The sequence below is a fragment of the Vigna umbellata genome, chromosome 1, assembly GCF_029865625.1.
Source record: "Vigna umbellata cultivar VRB3 chromosome 1, Vumbellata_1.0, whole genome shotgun sequence".
Classification (NCBI taxonomy): domain Eukaryota; kingdom Viridiplantae; phylum Streptophyta; class Magnoliopsida; order Fabales; family Fabaceae; genus Vigna; species Vigna umbellata.
Genome location: NC_142165.1, coordinates 80,685,623 through 80,707,400, shown reverse-complemented (window position 1 = coordinate 80,707,400; position 21,778 = coordinate 80,685,623). Strand labels below are relative to the sequence as shown.

Here is a 21,778-nt window from a genome sequence, read left to right as displayed (position 1 = left end):
GAAGAGGTTTTTCATATGATTCTTTCTTTTTTTCTCTCGTCCTCTTTTTCTTTTCTCTCACTTTCTTTTTTTCTCTTCTTTTTTTACTCACTTTCTCAATCTTCACACAAATTTTCTCTTCTTCTTTTTCTTCTCTCTCTTTTCTCTCTTCTTTTTCCAACTTAACTTTTTCAATATTTACATTCACTAGCACTTTACACTCTTCCCCGGGGTTAACCTCAGTATTAGCCCCACAATTCTTGTCAGGCCTTTCTTCCAACTGCTTAATAATCTGACCCATTTGAATCTCCAAGTTCTTGATAGCAGCTTCAGTGCTCTTTTGGGTAGACTCAGTTTTCTGTATGAAATAATTAAGAGTGTCTTCCATCCTCACGGACCTTTCATTAAGCATAGAAATCTACTGCCATAAGGTGGGTTGCTGCTGCTGCTTATTAAATTGACCAGCTTGCCCAGTTTGCCCTTGACCAATGCTTGCGTGTGGTTTCCACCCTTGATTGTAGTTCCCTTGACAGTATGAAAATTGATTGGCCATGAAGTTAACATCCTCTAAAGCTTCCACTAGAAAGGCGCATTGACCATTGATATGATCACCACCACATAATTCACACATCTGTGGTTGAACCTGTGCAACAGTCTTTAACTCTTTTGGTAGTTGTGCAAGTGTTTTTGTAAGAGTCTCCAGTTGTTGAGTGAGTATCTTGTTCTGTGCTAGCAAGGCATCATGGGTTTGTAACTGTAGAACTCCTTTTTGTTGTATAGGAGCTCCTCTTTCACTATTGAGCTCATTGTCACTAGTAGCCATATTGTCAACGATTTCTGTAGCTTCCTCTGGAGTTTTCCATTTGATATTTCCTCCTGCTGAGGCGTCAAGCATCATCTTGGTTTGTGAACCAAGACCTCCAAGGAAGATTAGGACTACTTCCACTTCGTCAAATCCATGCGTGGGTGTCTTTCTTAATAAGCTTTTATATCTGTCCCATGCATGCCCGAGTGATTCCTCCATGCCTTGCCTGAATGATGAAATCTCTTGTTTTCCTTTGTTGACCTTGGAAGAATTGAGTGCCCATATAGTTAAATTCTTGACCGAATTGCATCCTGCATGCATTAGGCACAAAACTCTAGAAAATATTTGTTAGCACAAAAAGATATAGGAGAAGATATAGATTCAGAAGATAAAAGATTCAGAGGATAAGATAAAATAAAATAAAATAAAATAAAATCTAATCTAATAAAATAAAATAAAATAAAATCTAATCAAATCAAATAAAATCTAATCTAATCAAATAAAATAAAATAAAATAAAATCAAATCAAATCAAATAAGATAAAATAAAATAAAATAAAATAAAATAAAATCAAATCAAATAAAATAAAACCAAATCAAATAAAAACCAAAAAAATAAAAACAGAAAATAAAAACAGAAATTCAAAATTAAAGTCAAAGATAATCAATAATCACACAAATTAACCAGTTAAACTTGAGTCCCCGGCAACGGCGCCAAAAACTTGATGGACAAATTTATGATCACCAAAATATGATGTCACAAACTTGATTAACAATCGGCAAGTGTGACCGAATCGTTTCAAGTAATAACTCGGTAAGACCAAGTATCGTTCTCCCAAAGGACTCACGGCCTAGTTTAGTTATGTGATTTGTTGATTAGCTAAGACTTAAAGACGAAATATTTGGATTTTATATGCAAAAGACAAAAATTAAATATGTATGCATGAAGTTTTGATCAATGGCAAAAGCAAAAGATAAACACTTTCAATGAAATATATGTATGAATATGTTGTTGGGGTTCAATTTCATCTTATCCACTCTCATATATTTTAGGAATTCAACATTCAAATCATCATTGTTAATGCCACTCTCTAAAGTACCTTTCAAGAAGGCTTCTCCCTAATCACGAGTTCATACAATTCCTAGCATTCCTAATGATTAGTTCATAAGTGCAGGAGCTTAACGACAACCAATATGATATTGGGAGAAATTCCCCGGATCTAGACTTCCCCGTACGCGCCCGTATCGACAAAACCAATAATCATGCATCGAATGAGTTAAACAATGCAAGCATTAAGCAAAGAGGAAAAACCCTAACTAATGATGAAAGAAAGCATAAGTCTTAAATAAAAGATGTAAAAACAAATTCCATATATGAGAGCTTCAAAAGATTACATTGATTCCCCAACAAACATACAAGGTTTAGTTCACCATATTCATGGTGAACCTAGATGAACAATAATGAAAGAATGAAGGATAAAACCCTAGAAAGGTGAAGAGGTAGCCTGAGCATCCAAGATCCTCCTTCAAAGGGGTGGAAGAGAGAGTGTTTGCTTCGTTTCTGCCAAAGATACCAAACCCTAAGACATCTAGGTCTTTAAATAGGACATAAAAATAATAGAAAACGGGTCCAAGCCCAAACAGATCATAAAATCGCAGAAAACTGGCCCAAAACTCGTATGGTTGACTTTTTCCGTATTCTGGTTGACTGGTTGACTTTTTGGTTGACTGGTTGACTTTTCTGGTTGATTGGTTGACTTTTCTGGTTTCTAGTTGACTTTTCTGATTCCATCTCTCTCCTTCTTCACTTCTTTCACTAAATTCACCTTAAAACCTGCACAAAAACACTGAAATCAAGCATAAACCTGTCCAGCTCTCTTATTTATGAAAATATGGATAAAAGCATGATTTCAAGCTAGTTTCTAAGTGTAAAGGTTGCTTTTTGTGTCAATTTTAAGCATGAAAATAACAGTTTTTCAATTGTTATCAATTGTGAAATTTATTTAATTAATTTTAATAATGTTGGATGTATTTTCTATGCACAACCACCATGGTTCTTATAAGTTGGATGTCTTTTTGGTATATGAGTGGCAGATGAAATTGAGTAGGTTGAAAATATACTTATTATATAAGGTTTATGAATGTGATTTTGTTGTGAGAGATGTGTCTATATATGTCTTCCAGTTAAATATTTTATGGCTAGAAGTCTAAGTTTTTTATTTTATGGACATGCAGTCAAAGCATAGAGATAGTTGGAACAGTCATTATGGAAGAACAGGTTTGAATGCACATGATGATTTTTTGTGTTTAAAATTGATTTCCTGAAGTGGTCTATTTGACTTGTTGAATTGTTTACTTTGATATATAGGTTTATGCACGACATTCATGCAAGACAAAATACTTGGCACATGTGAATACATTATTAACGGATGTGCAGAAGACGTTTATACAAAGAACTCCTTTTGGATGGCTACTGTCCATTGATGTGGAAGCCAAAATGAGTAGGACACTACTTATAGAATTGTGTAGTAGATGGTCAGAGAGGAGGGGTGGGTTTGAAGTTAGGTCTGTCTTTATTCCATTCACCAAGTTAGACGTTTGCTTAGGTTTAGGTGTTAGGGTTAATGGAGACATGTTTAAGTTGTTTAAAGAGGAAGTTGATTGTTATAGTAGAAGATTATTTGATACAAATGATGTAACTATACATCATGTTTATGAAGAGCTTCAAAAGCATATAAAAGGGGATGAAGTGGCTGATGTTTGTAGATTGTATTTGTTGCTAGGGTTGACTGAGTTTTTGTTTCCAAATAGAGGTGGAAAAGTTCATTTTGGTTTATTTGAATTATTAGATGATTTTTCATGTATGGGAAAGTATAACTGGGGGGTGTTATTTATGAGTATTTGGTTTCTAGTTTGTGTGATGCTGCATTGTGTGTAAGGAAGAGACAAAAAAGATCACACTTTCATGTGGTTGGTTGTGTATTTGCATTGCAGGTATATTTGGGTTGTAGAAAGAAAATTTTTTATGTTACAATTTATAATTGTTAGTTAATGGAAATTGAATTTTGTATGTAACAGATGTGGGCAATGGAACATGTTTTATTTGGTCAGAAGAAGTTGGCTAAAAGAAAAAGTTGTTTACCTAGAATTCTTCATTGGATTCATGTTAAGGTTGGTGAAGCAGAAGTTCAAAAAGCCTCTTTGTGTAATGAAGTGAGTTGTAAATAGCTTCTAGTAATTACTTGTTATGTAATTTGTATTCATTTTAATATGATTTGTTTCCGTTTTTTTTTATAGATGATTACTGAGGTATATGTAACCAAGGAAGAGATGGCTACTGAAATTGTTAAAGAAGCCTTAGATGGTCATCATAATGCTAGAGTGAAGTAGAACTACGGAAGGAAATCTTTAGTTGATATTGTTGCTGAAAATGAAGCTCTGCATGCTATCATTGGTGACCAAGAGGCATCCATTGTCGAGCTTGAGAAATTAGTAGAGAAGCTACAAATGTTTGCTGCACAAAAGAGGCAACAGTCTGCTGATGTTGGGAACTGTTATTCAAATAAAGATTATGACATGGTAGTTGATGGTTTTGGGACCACTAATTCAGAGGAAGATTATGAGGTATTACTTTCATCTGTTGGGAAGTCAAATTCTAAGAAAGAATTACAAATGCAAGGTGATGATGTTGAGAAGTCGAATTTTTGAGAAGGTTTTTGACATTACACCTGATGCTGGTGGAAAAAGTGTCCATGAAGAGAGTGGTGACGTTTTAGGTGATGAAGAGATGGATATTGAAAAATCTAACATGTACACGCGTTTAAAAGCTCAACCTAGGAAGCATGTGAAAAGTCTAGCTTTGAAAACCCCTTGGACAAGGTTAGATAGGAAAAATGCCAGGCACTAATCAAATAAAGGGTAAGGATTCATTGTTTAAATAATTTGAAGTATTTAGTGGTTATGTCATTCCTGCAATAGTATCGCTTATCAGCCTTGTATGTCAGTTGTACATTCTATTGTTGATACGTGTTCTTTTATGTCCTTCTTCTTTAGGTAGGTGCGTTTCATGGTTAAGCACTCACATCTATCCATGGTTTCAGATGAAGTCAGTAGTACAAGAACATATGTTTAAGAAAGGGATTGCATTTGTTTCTCTTTCTAATTATTTTCTTTTACTTGGTTGGGCGGATGGGTTTTCAAATAGATTATATCAGTGAGTTTAGATAATTAGTATAAAAGATATCGTTGAAGATTGGATATTGTCTTTTCAGGTACAATATCTGTCACTTTAATTTTCTTGTATGTGCCAAAATGAGTTCATACTTGATGGCTATTTCGGATTTAGGTGAGCAGGAGTGAGGCTTAACAGTGGGAGGAAAACAGGGAGGGAGGAGGTGTCATTCCATTTCTTATGTCTGGGTTTTGTTTTCTCAAACTCAAATAATTCTTCCAGTGGATCTGCTTTTGAATTTGGAATATTGTTCCAGTATGATGTCAAGTTTATTCGTTATATGGACAAGATGCCTCAGTTAAAATCACTTAAAAATGTATTAATCTGTGAAAGGAAATACTGCCATGCATTTGACCTGTTGATTGATTCTAGGTGTTGGCGTACATGTTTGACGTGAACATGTCTCCTCTGTTGATTTGTTGTTGCTTGTTTCATAAGCCATTCATATTGACTTTTATTTTCTTTGATACTTTGCTATCAGTGGATTTAAACATTCTGATTTTCTTTTTGCTATGAGTTCTCACTTTAGCTGATATACAGGTATGCCTTAGGATGGAGGGGTGGAAGCTGGTATGCAACTAAGAAGTTCAGAAAGGAGCAAATGAAAATGCTAGGACAGATTACACCTAGAAGATGGCAATTGCTTGGGAAGATAAAACCTAAAGGGTTGCAATTCCAATTCCTTAGAAGGAACCTTACAAAACTCAAATTATCTGATAGTGCCATGAAAACATCTGAGTCAAGTATAAAGGATGCAGCTACTACACATGTTACTGGAAAATTCCAATTAGTATACTACTATAAAATGGTTCTTTAAGCAATAATATTTATTCATATGGCTGTAGATACCAGATTAGGCATTCAATTAGATAAAAATATTAGCAACTTGGTATAACCAATTATCATCAAATTTTGCACTGATAATTTATTTTGGCCTGCAACTGCTCACCCTTAGCTTCATAAATTATTCATCCTTCATGATAAGTTCTTTAGAAACTTGTGTTGTATTTGATTGTTAAATTTATAATCGAGTAAATACACATACTTTGATTTTGGTGGGTGGCAAATAGAACTCTCTTTATTGGAGGAAATACACATTAGATTTGTGTTATGTAGGGAATGAACAAGTTCTCAATGGTCTAATTTTACTAACAAAATTTTCGACCAAGATAATATAAGTCAAGAGTGACAGACTAAGAAAAATGGAACAGAAAAGAGAGAATAACGATGAATGAATCTGTGTATAGCAGCTCTCAAATACTTTAATACCCATATAGACATCAAATCAAATAACTAAACATATTACTATTATCACAATTGAATACATTTATTTTGAATTAACTTAAGATACATGCACGTACTCTATAACCATTTGTAATTCAAAATACTTAAATGTTTATAAAGATATAGAAAAGGTAAACTTATCTTATTTTTAATTCTGATCAAGTATATATGTAAAATTCTTTATTATATCACTATTAGCTGTTTTTCATTATAAGACAAATGGAATTAAAAACTTCTAGAGTAGGAAATTGTAATGGTGTTTTCCCAAGTATTAGACATTAAAACAATGTTACTGTGATCTATACTTATGAGTTACTATTATGTAATCCAAAGCTTGTACTTAAAATAACTCGTTTCAGTCATTCTAATTTTAATTATATTACCTTAGCATTTATTATACAAGGTAAAAATTTATTTGGTTGCATATAATTTGACTTATAAATGAAAAGTGAATAATTAAAAGTTAGAGGAAAAATTGAACATTCATCTTAAAAGTTAATATTAAATTATGGGTTTATATTAACCTTGTGCTTCATAGAGAAAAATAAAAACTAAAATTGTTGCTTCATTAGAGATAAATAAAAAAGTAAAATTGATTTCAGTCAATCCTGTGAAACACTTGATTTTTTCCTCCAGTAAGTGGTTATTTCATAAAACATATGTGGTTGGTTGTGACAGACATTTCGTATAACAATAAATTGATAAACCTTATTTTAATTACTTTGATATCAAAAGTTCACTGAGGCATCAAATGACGTGTTTAAATGGAGTGGTGTTATGCAGAATAATAATTTGGTCATTTAAACTACTCTGGTTTTTTGCTGCATTATGTGGTTATTGAATTCAAAATTTGTGGTTGGTTGTCACTGACAATTTGTACAAAAAACAAAAGACTTGAAATGGATATAACTGCCAAAGTATAAATATAAGATATTTCTACAATCTGCATAAATATGACATTCATTTTAACGACATCTCACACTTTCACATGACCAAAAAATCTTCCTCAACATACATGTCAGGAACTTAATCGTAAGTGTAAACTTTGTTATCCAAATACATTGTCAATATTACTAGTGGATGATTGCGTGTTTTGCATGTCATTGTGTAATGATGTCAACAATGACATGAACCCAGAGGATTGCACAGTTGATGCCTACATGATAGAACATCCAATGCATGAGATTAAAATATATGGAGGTTGTAGTAAATTTCAAATCATTAAACTCTGAAAAAGCAATTGAATCTTACTGGTCCAATTGAGTTGGGTGTTGTGTAATGTGTAATGTTGTTGCTGAATGTTGTATTTGATACCTCCATCATAGTTTCTTGTATCAGTAGTGAGTATGAAGTTAGTTTAAATTTCTTTAGTGTGAAAACTTTAATAACACCAAATATTTATTGCAATTTATAACAGTAAGAAATAATGAAATAAATACTTACAACAATACCAATGGATGTTAGACTACTAGCTTTTGCTGATGGTTTCTTCCTTGTTATTCTCTCCGTTGTGGATTTCAACCTTGTTGTCCTACGTCGACCCTTTCGCTTCACAGATTTTGGGCTTTGGATTTGAACATTGTATATAGTTGTGTCAACATCATGGCCCATTTCACTATCATGTAGGTGTTCTTCTTGTGTGTGGCTATTGTTGTTGACGTATGGTGAAGGTGAAATTTGTAATCCATGCTTGTTGACAAAGGAACTAAGGTTGTCAACCAATAATTGTGTCAAGTGTATTGACTCACAAGCAATCTCAGCAATATCTCCAAAATTCTTGCATAAGTTATCATAGCGTTCAATATGGGGATCCTTTTCCTTGTTGTGGTATGATGCTCTAATATACGTGTGCTTTCTGCGGACATTTTTACACCATCTTGTGAGTATGTACTTAGCAGGAAGCTCTGTTACTCGCTCTTGTGCCAAAACACATATAGAATGTCTACATATAATGCCCCTAAACTCAAAAAGCAAACAACTGCAATTAACATCCATTGTGTCTTGCTGATATGTAACCATGAATACCCTCTCTTCCCTTATTTCGTTATGAATGGAGTCCTCCATGACATTGTACAACGATGAATTATCTTGTACCACAACACCATCAACGAAACAATTAATTTTACCTCTAAATTCGGACTGTATTTTTGCAAACTTAGCACATGTGTAATGCTTTTGGAATTGTCGCTCTATGAGTGATTGTGACCCGCATGGAAGAGTTGTGTTTAATGATGTGAAGTCAGCTAGGCTCTCTTTTTCTGTCTTGTGTTGTAGTGCATTGTCATATTGTTTAACAAATTCTTGAAGAGTTGTTTGTGAGTTAATATATCCATCAAAGAATGCATTCATGCTCTCGCTTCTTTGAGTGGTTGACATGCCTGCCCAAAAAGTCTTTCTCAAGTAACAAGGAACCCACCTATGTCGTTCTTCATAAAGTGAAGAAAGCCATTCATTCGTTTGTAGTGAAAATATTGTTATCATCCTTTCCCATTCATAAACAAAACTATCAACTGAATCAGAATTGTAGACAACTTGCTTAAGTTGTCGCTTGATATCTTTGTAAGCCGCATAACCTTGTAACTTCTCAGGTATTTTTTTCATTATATGCCACAAGCACCACCTATGACGAGTGTTAGGAAACACGACTTCTATTGCTTTCTTCATTGCTTTGCACTGATCCGTAACAATTCCTTGGGGTGGTTTGTTGGACATGCACCGAAGCCATGAATTAAAGAGCCAAACAAATGAATCAGTGTCCTCTGAACATAACAAACCACAACCCAACAATATAGATTGCCCATGGTGGTTAACACCAACGAAAGGAGCAAATGACATATCGTACTTATTTGTTAAGTATGTTGTGTCAAAAGATATGACATCACCAAAATACTGACAAGCTGCCCTACTTCGTGCATCGGCCCAAAACACATTCAATATACGGTTGTCGTCATCAACATCAATGTCGAAAAAGAAATCCTTATTTAATTGTCTCATGGAAGAGAAATGGTTTAAGAGTGCCTTTGCATCACCATCTTTTGTTAATGCTCTTCTTTGTTTGGCCACATAATTTCTAACATCGTGTTCGACAAACTCGAGGTTCAAGTAACCTCTTCTAGCACAAACCAAGGACCAGAAGCTCTTGTTAATCCTCACTCGTGCTTCATCATTCAAGTCTAGTGTTCTTTTAATGTTAAGATGCATCCTTTTATTGCCTCAGAACAATCTTGACTTTGTTGGACTAAGATCATGACTATGTACATCATCAAATGCTGAAATGTACCACTTGGCATCTCTTTTTGATACAATCATTCGAGCTGCACAATCATTAGCCAGTGTTGGACGTGCAATCATTTGATTGTCAATGGGGGACACAAATTTTGCAGCCCTAGAACACACCATCATGAAGTAACATAATTCGTTCTTGTTGTTCTTCCTTGAAGTCCTTGTTCGAATTCCAAAACCCTTTGATATTGCATATTGTCTATACAATGACTTGACTTCATTAATAGTTTCGAACACCATTCCAACTGTTGGAGGGATTGACTTAGGTTGAATATGGTTTTCATTTAATTCTTGTTCTACATTGTCATGTTCTTCATGAAATTCTATATCATCAAAAGATGTATTTGTATGGTCCATGTCCATGCTTCTCCTACAATAGTTCAATACAAGAATAATTACTACTAACTTGCCTAATTAATAACATGCTTAACTTAATAAAATTTGTAGATATCCATAACCAGAATAATAAATAACCACATATGAATGAGCAAATAACCACTTAATGCACCTGTGAAAGTTATTCATGAAATTGAATATTATCCAAATATGTATTTATATGGTCATTGTCCGTACTTGTCCTAAAACAATTCAATAGAAGAATAATTACTACTTATTGGCCTAATTAATAACATGCTTGATAATCATCTTAATCATTTCTTTAGATGCTCATAACCAGTATAAGAACTAGCCACATATGAATGAGCAAATAACCACTTACTACACCTGTGAAAGTTATTCATGAAATTGAATATTATCCAAATATGTATTTATATGGTCATTGTTCGTACTTGTCCTAAAACAATTCAATAGAAGAACAATTACTACTTATTGTCCTAATTAATAACATGCTTGATAATCATCTTAATCATTTCTTTACATGCTCATAACCAGTATAAGAACTAGCCACATACGAATGACCAAATAACCACTTACTGCACCGTTAATTTTGAATTTTTATTTTAAATGACCACTCTGGAAACAATAACTTCACAGTTAACATTACAAACCATTATGCTATCTCATGAAATGAAAATGGGTATAAAGTTAAATAATTCAACGCGGAAGAAGAAGTCAAGTTGAAGTAAGATGACAAATATAAATCCAAACATTAAATAACTTCAACAACCTCCTGGGCAACACAAAAATTTATTCTTTTGCACACAAAAAACTTGTAATCACTCACCTATTTAATAGAACTTCAGTGGTTGTTGACAAATATGGACCTCAATAAATGGTGTAGACCACTTCATTCACTCATTTCATCTTGTATCAATTTTAGGGTTTACGGTTTCCTAATAAGTTAATGCTGGAAAAACTTTCTCCCCCACCTCTCATTGCAGTCGAAACTTCAAAAAGTGTCTTGAGCCTTAAAATTTTGCAGAGGCATTAAATGGAGTTGTCATTCGATGACTTCTATCACAAGAAATGTTAATTAATGCTTAACGGGGCATTTTCGTAATTTCGGTTGAATGTTATTAAAAGTTGTGCTGATGTGGGGAGAGCAAACACTTTTGTGCAAGGGAACCAGCACTATTCACGTTTTGGAGGTATGCCCACTGTTAGGGTTACGTTACCTTCAACCCCAACGTTCTCTTTCAATAGCTAAATCATGGATTAACTTTGTTTTTTTCCCTTCCTCTTGTTTTTATCTTTTAATAAAGAAAAACAAAGTTTGGCAATTCTATGTTTTGTGTTTAGGTATTCTCAATCTTTTGGTTACATTACCTACACAGAACCAATTCGTTTTTATGTATACCCAATGTTTAGGTTACATGGTATAAGTTTTTGTAAGTTGACTTCGTCTTCATTTGATGTTTTTTGTCAACATAAACAGAGTCATGGAAGCTTGGGAAGAACTTGATATTGATGAAAGTGATCTTGATAGTTTTATTCGCCGTTGCAATTCCAATAACAATGTCATTTCGGGCCCTGCTAGTGTCATTGAGGCAGCCATGATTAACCGCCAAGTGAATGAAAACATTTCGACACAAGTATTTTTGAGTGACATTGCAAAAGCCAGTTTTGAACGTGACTTCACATCCAATGCTTGGGTATGGGCTGAAAAATTCATTGACATCCATGGTAAGTACAGTAATTGGGAATTCAACTTCATACGCAACATTAATTTTTGATTTCAAGAACATTATGGAAATAATAATTTGATTTGCAGGATTATTGCTTAAACATGAGGTTGAGCATATCTCAACCCTTGATTCCTTGAAAGGAACTTGTAAGGTGTCCTTGTTGCGATGTCTTGTTAAAGCCAGTGAACATAACGGACTGGGTGACATGAAAATAACAATTCGGGTTTGTTGATGTATATTGTAAATGGCTTTAGTGGAATGTTTAGTTATTTTGAAAACCATATTGAACTGTGTTTAGGAAAAATGTACCTCTTTACAGGATCCAACAGGGACTGTAAAAGCAAGTGTTCACCACAAGGCCATTGATAATCCTGAAATAGGTCCACACTTAAAAGTTGGAAGTGTGATAATCCTACAAGATGTAAGTATATTTTTTGTGATCAATAATTACTTATTGACCTTGTATTCCCACAACAATTTATGGAGTTAACCAATAATGTATGAACAGGTTGCAATATTTTCACCAATACGCGGAACATACTATCTTAACATAACTCTTAGGAATATTGTTAAGGTAAAGTTTACATACTTTTGTATTGTGGTGTTATATATTTTCTAAACTGTTTTGACCAGTTTCAATGATAGTCCCCGTATGTGTAGGTTTTTCCAAGTGATATTGGCTGCCCAACTGATGACCTAGTACGTCTAACAGTACCAATTGTTGTGAACAACCCGCCAACACGTTCCGTTGATCATATCCTTAGCAAATTGATTCCACCTGTTCACAATGACAAACCTGAAGGTAGTGGATCAAACAAGAACAATTAAAACTGGAACAAATTGAGGACATTCATAATTTCCTTATTTGTATTTTGGTTTTATTGTTGTTGACTATTTCGTATTTTGTGCGTGTTGACACGGATGTGTTATTTAGTACAATTTCTGAAGTACTAATGTTAGTTCAATCAATGTGTTGCTGCATTAAGTGCTGATGTAATGTATGCAATGTTCGAAGATTGATATCATGTTCCTTTATTATGCATCCTAACAATGTAGAAATGATGGAAGTGTAATGTGATATAATTATGTTCAATTGTTTTAAGACATGTCCTTTAATTAAATAATTTTCAAGTCTTGGTACACACCTTACAATTTGAAAACAAATATTGAATAATCCGTGTTGTTCTTTGAGAAACTGACGTGTTATATAGTTCCACTATTCCCTTATGTTCCCTTGTTGCAGTAAGTGGTTGCTCACTAAGTCCTATGTGGTGATTTGTGAATTAGTTTCTGTACAAGAATAAAAGTTGTTTAATTCATTATGAATAATCACATTTCTTAGGTGCAGTAAGCGTTATCTACTAAGTTCTCTGTGCTTATTTATGAAGGAGGTTTTGTAGAACAATAGAAGTGGTTTAATTGGATATGAATCATTCATTTGTTAGGTGCAGTAAGTGGTTATATACTAAGTTGTATGTGGTTATTTATGAAAGAGGTTATGAACAAGAATATAATTTGTTTAATTGAATATCAATCATTAATTTCTTATGTGCAGTAAGTGGATATGTACTATGTTATATGTGCTTATTTGTGAAAGAGGTTTTGAACAAGAATAGAAGTGGTCTATTTCAATATGAATAATCCCTTTTTTTAGGTACAGTAGGTGGTTATTTAATAAGTTGTATGTGGTTATTTTTGAAAGATGTTTTGAACACGAATACAATTGATTTAATTGGATATCAATCATTCATTTCTTAGGTGCAGTAAGTGGTTATATGTTGAGTTGTATGTGGTTATTTATGAAAGAGCTTCTGAACAAGAATATAATTGGTTTAATTGAATATCAATCATTCATTTCTTAGGTGCAGTAAGTGGTTATGTACTATGTTATATGTGGATATTTGTGAAAGAGGTTCTGAACAAGAATACAAGTGGTTTAATTGGATATCAATCATTCATTTCTTAGTTGCAGTAAGTGGTTAGCTACTAAGTTGTGTGTGGTTATTTATGAAAGAGGTTACGAACCAGAATATAATTGGTTGAATTGAATATCAATCATTGATTTCTTAGGTCCAGTAAGTGCTTATGTACTATGTTATATGTGGATATTTCTAAGAGAGGTTCTGAAGAAGAATACAAGTACTTTAATTGGATATCAATCATTCATTTCTTAGGTGCAGTAAATGGTTATATGTTAAGTTGTATGTGGTTATTTTTGAAAGATGTTCTAAACACGAATACAATTGATTTAATTGGATATCAATCATTCATTTCTTAGGTGCAGTAAGTGGTTATATGCTGAGTTATATGTGGTTATTTATGAAAGAGCTTCTGAACAAGAATATAATTGGTTTAATTGAATATCAATAATTCATTTCTTAGGTGCAGTAAGTGGTTATGTACTATGTTATATGTGGATATTTGTGAAAGAGGTTCTGAACAAGAATACAAGTGGTTTAATTGGATATCAATCATTCATTTCTTAGTTGGAGTAAGTGGTTATCTACTAAGTTGTATGTGATTATTTATGAAAGAGGTTACGAACCAGAATATAATTGGTTTAATTGAATATCAATAGTTGATTTCTTAGGTCCAGTAAGTGCTTATGTACTATGTTGTATATGGTTATTTTTTAAAGAGTTTCTCAACACCAATAAAAGTGGTTTATTTTAATATCAATCACCACATTTCTTACGACAAATTTCATTAATATGGTTGGTAGCCAAACTTGTATGAATAAACAAACTTAAATTTTCATCAAAATACCATTTTATAAGCAATAATAAAATTCATCAACATTAAATAATACAACATATTCTTCATTACATAAACTAAACAACTTTAAAACCAGTAACGTTAATTGAATCCTAATCAATCATATTTTGTGGACATTCTATTGAAAACGTACATTAATTGTTCCCCTACTTCAATGTATTGAAGTTGCTGATGTTGTCCTACTTCATGCCTTAATCAATGCCTAAAGGATCCCATCCCACATTTTTGCAATACCCTTGTACGATGAACATTATCTTCGTGTAATACCCACTGACAAACCATTTGTTCTCGCAAAACTTTTAATTGTTCCTGCAATAACAATACTATTGTTAAATTTATCACTAAAATACGTTTTATCATAAATCATATTTAAACATATACATAAATCATACTAACCATTGTGTAATCGGGCATTTTTTCCCCATCAAATTTAGGTGTATGATCCCATAACTCAATATACTTGATGACCAATATACCACAATCATACCTACAAATTAAACAAATATTATAAAGTGATCATATGACACAACTTAATAAATTGTCAACACCAGCAAGTTCACTAACGTATTTGGTTGCACAGGCAAATCTTCTTCGATCACTTTCAATTCCTGCTCCTTACAGTTTGAGTCTATGTCAATCATATTGAATAATTGTTGCAAAGTGGCAACCTTACAAATTGATATTGAACACATTCAATACTCTTGTAAATCTTCTATTGTAACAGTAAAGTGCACTTAAAACAATAACAATACAACAAAATATGTCTTACCATAGCCTTGTCAATACTTTTTCTACGCCGCCTTTTGTGACCAAGAGAATCCAAAATAAACGTTTCTCTTGATTGACAGTTTACAGCATAGCACCACCAATGGTCATCACCAACAGTGGGCACAAATAACTAAAGAACCACAACCACAAACATCAATACATTGAAGAACACATGGTATGATAAACCTATAACAGAACACATATACTTACAAATTCAGATGTTAACAACACATTTAATGGAAATGATTGAGGTTGGAAGAAATGATGATAATCTGTTGCTGGCAATGCTTCTCGCTTTTTTTTGGGAATCTTCATTCTCTCCATAACCATTGTCTAAAAAATTTCATCCATAAAATTGGTTCAAACAATTGAATCCTTAAATACGTCAATAAGTAATATCAACAAGGACAAAGCTTTATCATTCAACAATTTAATCCTTACATACAGTAAAAAATGGATTCAAAAAACACCGTTTAATCGTTCCAGATATTTGCAATTGATTATACACAATCATCCCAGTGGCAAACAACATAACCTACACCAAAAGTTCATCAAAGTTATACACTCACATAATTGGTTGTTATACAACAAGTTTTGGTTCATTACACAACTTACCATGTTATCAATTTTTCCACGTGGTCGTAAGCATTTGAAGTCTGCTATGGTCAACATGTTGTTTGACACCTCCAAAAGTACTCTACATACAACACAATTTCATGATAATGTTCATTTCAAACACAATTATAAATCATAATATATATATATATATATATATATATATATATATATATATATAAACATTGTTTTGTGTATAACTTACTCAGCACCATCATTACAAAGCCCCGAAGTGCAAGTTCTGTAAACATTTGAAAAAACAATGTTCTCATTTGTGGAGGGTCCCTCCACACCCCCATCCACAAAATTGACAATAGCCAAATCTCTTGCTTTCTCATCTGTCGAAGGCCCTTCCATACCATCATTAAAAGATGGCATCTCATTCAAAACTTCTTCTTCCAACCGTCTTATACTTCTTTGTAACTCTAGAAGGCGTTCTGCATGCTTATCAACCCTTGTCCTCAAGAGCCTTTGCTCTTCGACAACTCTAGCAAAGTCAAAGTTGTCATTGTAGGACTTACTATTAGTCTCCCCAATAGAACCAAGTGATTCCTTGATTTTCTCATTCTGAAATTGTTCTTCACTCAAATGGAAATCCCATAATATCTTCAAAAACAAATACAATTTTACATAAAGAACAAATAATATCAAGGCAATAACACGACAAATGTAACCAAAATATCAAAACAAACGGAATTACCTCAGTGCGTTCAAAAGTTGATATTATTTTTCTCCTTTTATCTTTAATTACAATCCAATGAAGAATTCGAGGATAAATACTCCTACCTCCAATATCATACAAACTTATGTGTTCCACAACCCATAACTGCAAAGTTCATCAAAATAGTTCAAATTTTTTCGACAAAAAATACACATTTATTTTGTAACAATTAAATAAATAATTGTTAAAACACACCTGTAATACTGTTGCACAACCAGCTATGTGTATAGCATCATGGTATGTTTTGCGGTTGTATTTATCCGCTGCCCGATTCAAACTACTTTTTATCAAACTATATACAGCATCACCCCAGTTGTATATATTTAGTTCATCAATGTTATCTAATTTACTAAAAGGGACACTGTTTATCACATTACTATTCCTAGGAAAATAAAATATTCCAAATGTTAACAATATATACAACCTACAATAATTGTCAACATTTTTTTTTGTTTTAAATTTCTTATCCCTCAACTTTTCCATTATAGTCAAACTTGTTATGTCCTCATCCCTAAAAAAGTTATTAACAATGCCACCGACATCATTTTCTAGATTAAAAGTTTGACCACAATTTGACAAACCTAAAAAAAACACACATCCTCAACTGTAAAAGGGACTAAATTCTCCCTGATCCTAAAAGCCTTATGTACGACATCCCACCTACTAATTAATTCTACAAGAATGGGGCTAGAAATAACGATATTGTCCACCAAATCGACTAAAAATTTAAAAGGTGTCGACTTTATTCTTTCCTTATGAAAGGATGACAGGGAAGCATTTAATTGAACTATAGGTTGGGTTTGTACTCGATGCCTAACTCTAACTGTACCCTGCAAGTATAAACCAAACCATATCTTAGTATAATAAATGCAATAATCTACCTAATAAATATTAAATTCAAACAATTACAGCATACTTACAGGTTCATTAACTTCTCTGTCCATATCACTATATCCTGCACATTTTACCAAACACAATCAACATCATTGTATAATGAGAGTGACAAGTTCAATTTAATATATTAGTAAAATAATATGTATTTAACTCATTCATATCATCAGATTTTTCACTCAATTATCCAAAACAACACATTATTCACATTGCAATCACCTAAGGACAACATTACACACGAAACAGTATAAAGGCAGTACCAATGCGTAAAACATATCCCTTTCATTTTCATACATCTGTGCATGTTCAAACATATTTTACAGACATCCCCAATTCAACCCTTCATCCCATGCACCATAACATAGAGTCATATAATGTACAAACCATATTTTATCATGCACTCTACTTTATTCAATATCTAATATGTCTTAACAAAACATAATCATGGAATCAGGTTCATGTATAAGTCTACTTATCTCATTTAAGCAGTCATTTTATTAAAACATGTTTTTGTATAAGGGTACAACAAAACATAATTAAGGTCAACACAATCACTCCATCCAACATTAGAGTCTTAAAGTTAGATTAACAACACCCAACCCTTTAACACCCATCATAATAACACAAGTAATATTAGCATTACTATACATCTTTAAAACACCATTTCGACGTAACCAACCAGCATCCATTATCCATATATATATATATATATATATATATATATATATATATATATATATATATATAGGGGTTTGCTAACGCGTGTACGCCTGTTTTTCAGTTGGTACATTTTAGCAATGTGTATCGGGTTTTAGTAGACAAAAATATCCTTATATACCATGGATTCTTAGTTTTAAGGTTAAGGGTATTTTAATAATTTTCATTCTCAAAACTAAAAAAAAAAAAAAGAAACCCCCCAAACCCTTACTCACCTCTCTCATTCCTCTCAACCCTATCTCTTTCATCTTTCTCACTCCAATCTTTTCTCTGTCATCCCTACTGTAGCCCCAATTGAAAAAATCAGAAACACCCTACTGTAGTCCCAATTGAAAAAATCAGAAACACTTACCGTTAAACAATCTTACAAAAAAATGATTTTATAATGAGTTTTGATCTTATAATTTTTGTCTTATCTAATTTTATCCAATTTTCACAAGCATAAAGGAATTGGTAATTGACCTGGAAAAAAAATCAAAAATACTTGTTGTTAAACAATTTCTTACAAAAAATGATTTTATAATGAGTTTTTATTTTATAATTTTTGTCTTATCTAATTTTATCTAATTTTCACAATCATAATGACATCAAAAGAATTGGTAATTGACCTGGAAAAAATCAGAAACACTCATTGTTAAACAATTTCTTACAAAAAATGACTTTATAATGAGTTTTCATTTTATAATTTTTGTCGTATATAATTTTATCTAATTTTCACAAGCATAATGACATCCGAAAGAATTGGTAATTGGCCTGGAGGGTTTTTTTAGAGATGATGATTCAACATATGTAGATGATGAAATTAGAGAGATTAGTGAAGATGGTGAAATTGAAGAGATCTTGAATGAACCTTTGCCTGAAGGTGAATATGTCAATGACTCAACTCTTTACAAAGGCAAATTGTTTAAAGGCAAGTGTCTCTGATTTTTTCAATTGGGGCTACAGTAGGGATGACAGAGGAAAGGTTGGACTGAGAGAGATGAAAGAGAAAGGATTGAGAGAAATGAGAGAGGTGAGTAAGGGTTTGGGGTTTCTTTTTTTTTTTTTTAAGTTTTGAGAATGAAAATTATTAAAATACCCTTAACCTTAAAACTTAGAATACATGATATATAAGGGTATTTTTGTCTACTAAAATCCGGTACACATTGCTAAAATGTACCAACTGAAAAACAGGCGTAAGCTCGTTAGCAAACCCCATATATATATATATATATATATATATATATATATATATATATATATATATATATATATATATATATTATATATATATATATTATATATATTATATATAATATATATATATATATATATATATATATATATATATATATATATATATATATATATATATATATATATCTATATATTATATATATATATATATATATATATATATATATATATATTCTACCATCAATTTGCCATTCTAACATCAATCGTGGTCCACCAAAATCATTTCAGGAAGTATTGTTTTTAGAAAAATAGCAAGATTTTATACCAGTTTTATAACAACCAACAACAAATATTTTATGTTGCTTTTTAACCAAAACATCAAAGATTTTTCTGCAGAATTTACAGCAATATAGCAAAGCTTTTATATATGTATCATAACAACAAATAGCAAAGCTTTTTGGTAGCATACAACAAGGCTTTTGGGAGCAAACAACAAAGCTTTTGGCAGGAAACAAGAAGCTAAAAACAAAAAGATACAACAACAATTTCTGCAGCATTTTTATGTTAAAACAATATAGTTTTTGGTGCAGTAACAGCCATCAAAACAGCACAATACAACAAGAATTTTAGTGCATTTTTAACAGCATGGGACAACAAGGTTTTATCACATTTTAATCAGCCCAAAACAGCGTAAACAACATTATTTCGGTGCAAATAAAGAACTCAAAATATACTACAAAGTACCAGCATTTTAGTGTACAATTTGTTTTATAAAAGAACACACTTTGGCTTTTATAAAAACACAACATCAGTATTTTTATTACAATTAAAAACAGTACTTGGTATATCATGAATAAATGGAACTTAAAAATCAGTTATACTTAGGTAAGAGGTCTCCATCCCTTTGTTCTTTCTATATCAGAATAAAGCTTTTTCATTCCTAAAGTGCTAATCATGACAGAGGAAGATGACAGATTTAAAGAAACAACCCAAACCCACCACGGTCAATAAAGTTCTTAGATGAAAAATTATCACTGCCTTTCTCAAGCTCCCCAACAAAGAAACAAATGGACCCCGTTTTAGGCCTCAATCGACCCCGCTAAAATAACACATACATGCTGTCTACACATAGCGACAAATAAATGGGTCCATGACCCCAAGTGCTCAAAAGGGTAAAACTACCATAGAAAAAAATTGAAAAAACCCCTACCTCAAAGTCACACACCACACAAGCGACACAAATCAAAACGCCAACAGGAGACCTCCACAACCCTCAACTGCACAGCACCCGAAACGTCCACAACCACCGATTCAACCACCTCAAAAACACAAATGGGAAGCAATGAAGAAGGAGGGACAACAAGAGAGGAAAGTAAGAGAAAGTAAACCTAGATGGTATTTTTCATTCACCACGGAAAGAAGAAGGAAACGCAAATTTACCTTTTTCCCATTTTTAGTAAACATTTTTTTTTAAAAAAATGACATGGCGCATATGAGTGTAAGTGACACTTAGGCGTGCCATTGTATCACTGCTCTTTATTAGGGGAGAGAATATGTTGAGTTTAATATATTTTAAGTGTTTTAGGAGAGAGAAAGTTTGGTTGTTATTTAAGGCAGAGAAATATAATTGCTTTGCATGGTTTAGGGGTATACTATAAACTCACCGTTTTATATCTTCAAACGTTAGGTTTTTTAGAAAAAGATTTAAACCTAGGAGGAGTTATTCATGGGCTACTTTTAGAATGCAAAATGTGCATGGGCTTTAGGAAGTATCTAGGGATAGAAGTGAGAGTTATAAAACCTGTTTTGGGAGAGATTAACCCACATGACTGCAAGAGAAAAACAAACCCTAGTTTCATTATTTTGGGAAGAACTGAGAGGGAGATCGAGAGAGGGGGACACTGCCTTTTTAACTACTGCGAGCGTGGGAGTGAGAAGCATAAAGTTGAAGACCAACCAGGTAAGGGGAGTATCTAGTATATCTTATATGTGTTGGGTGTGTGTGATACTATGAATCCCTATTCTGTTGTGGTGTTTTCAGTTTTGCTCGTGGGTGTGTTAAAAATGTGTACATTTCGTTTGGGTTAGAGTAGTAGGTTTTGGGTTATATGGACGTATATTTACGTAAAGGGAGAATGACCAAGCATTGGTCTGCCTTTAGTGAAAAGTAGAAAAGTGTAGGGAGCTTAAGCTAAGAGGCATAATATTACAACAATGTATAGGTGTTGTATTTTTCTCTAACCTGTCATACATAAGTGTGAGGATGGGATTGTATGAGTTGTGGTGTATTGATACGATACATGAGAACGAGAGGGAGAAAGAGAGTCGAAGAGAAAATGTTAGTATGGAGGGTAGTTTTCGGGATCATACTGATGGTGAGTGTTCTGAAAACATGTTGAACGTGGTCTAAACATGTTAAACTATCTAATTATTGTCTAAATGTATCAGGTT

General features: G+C 32.7%; 2 protein-coding genes, 1 long non-coding RNA gene and 1 pseudogene across 3 annotated transcripts; 1 reads left to right on the top strand and 3 right to left on the bottom strand.

Moving 5' to 3' along the window:
- Positions 1 to 2,952: 2,952 nt before the first annotated feature.
- On the top strand, positions 2,953 to 12,492 carry LOC148206554 (uncharacterized). The gene is made up of 7 exons (XM_088108076.1): positions 2,953 to 3,061; positions 3,152 to 3,460; positions 11,578 to 11,662; positions 11,751 to 11,887; positions 11,984 to 12,085; positions 12,173 to 12,238; positions 12,325 to 12,492. The coding sequence occupies exons 1-7, from the start codon at positions 3,050 to 3,052 to the stop codon at positions 12,490 to 12,492; spliced, it is 879 nt and encodes a 292-aa protein (XP_087964202.1). The 5' UTR covers positions 2,953 to 3,049.
- On the bottom strand, positions 7,347 to 9,943 carry LOC148206555 (protein FAR1-RELATED SEQUENCE 6-like; annotated as a pseudogene).
- Positions 12,493 to 14,634: 2,142 nt separating the features above from the next.
- LOC124820013 (putative ubiquitin-like-specific protease 1B) lies at positions 14,635 to 18,123 on the bottom strand. The gene is made up of 7 exons (XM_088108068.1): positions 18,114 to 18,123; positions 17,464 to 17,498; positions 17,242 to 17,373; positions 15,209 to 15,337; positions 15,004 to 15,107; positions 14,836 to 14,926; positions 14,635 to 14,748 (listed from the first exon to the last, which is right to left on the bottom strand). Exons 1-7 carry the CDS (start codon positions 18,121 to 18,123, stop codon positions 14,635 to 14,637), a joined length of 615 nt encoding a protein of 204 aa, XP_087964194.1.
- LOC148206553 (uncharacterized) lies at positions 16,267 to 17,190 on the bottom strand. Its single transcript, XR_015786118.1, has 3 exons — positions 16,739 to 17,190; positions 16,523 to 16,648; positions 16,267 to 16,428 (listed from the first exon to the last, which is right to left on the bottom strand). It is a non-coding gene; the product is annotated as an uncharacterized LOC148206553 (long non-coding RNA).
- Positions 18,124 to 21,778: the final 3,655 nt, after the last annotated feature.

What these genes read in the sequence shown, in the direction of transcription:
- LOC148206554 (XM_088108076.1), top strand. An exon ending in GTGTGATAATCCTACAAGAT is followed by an intron (nt 12,086 to 12,172) that starts GTAAGTATATTT and finishes ATGTATGAACAG; the next exon opens with GTTGCAATATTTTCACCAAT. An exon ending in CTCTTAGGAATATTGTTAAG is followed by an intron (nt 12,239 to 12,324) that starts GTAAAGTTTACA and finishes CCGTATGTGTAG; the next exon opens with GTTTTTCCAAGTGATATTGG.
- LOC124820013 (XM_088108068.1), bottom strand. An exon ending in TCGATTTGGTGGACAATATC is followed by an intron (nt 15,338 to 17,241) that starts GTTATTTCTAGC and finishes GTGGTTCTTTAG; the next exon opens with TTATTTGTGCCCACTGTTGG. An exon ending in AAATGCCCGATTACACAATG is followed by an intron (nt 14,749 to 14,835) that starts GTTAGTATGATT and finishes TTGTTATTGCAG; the next exon opens with GAACAATTAAAAGTTTTGCG.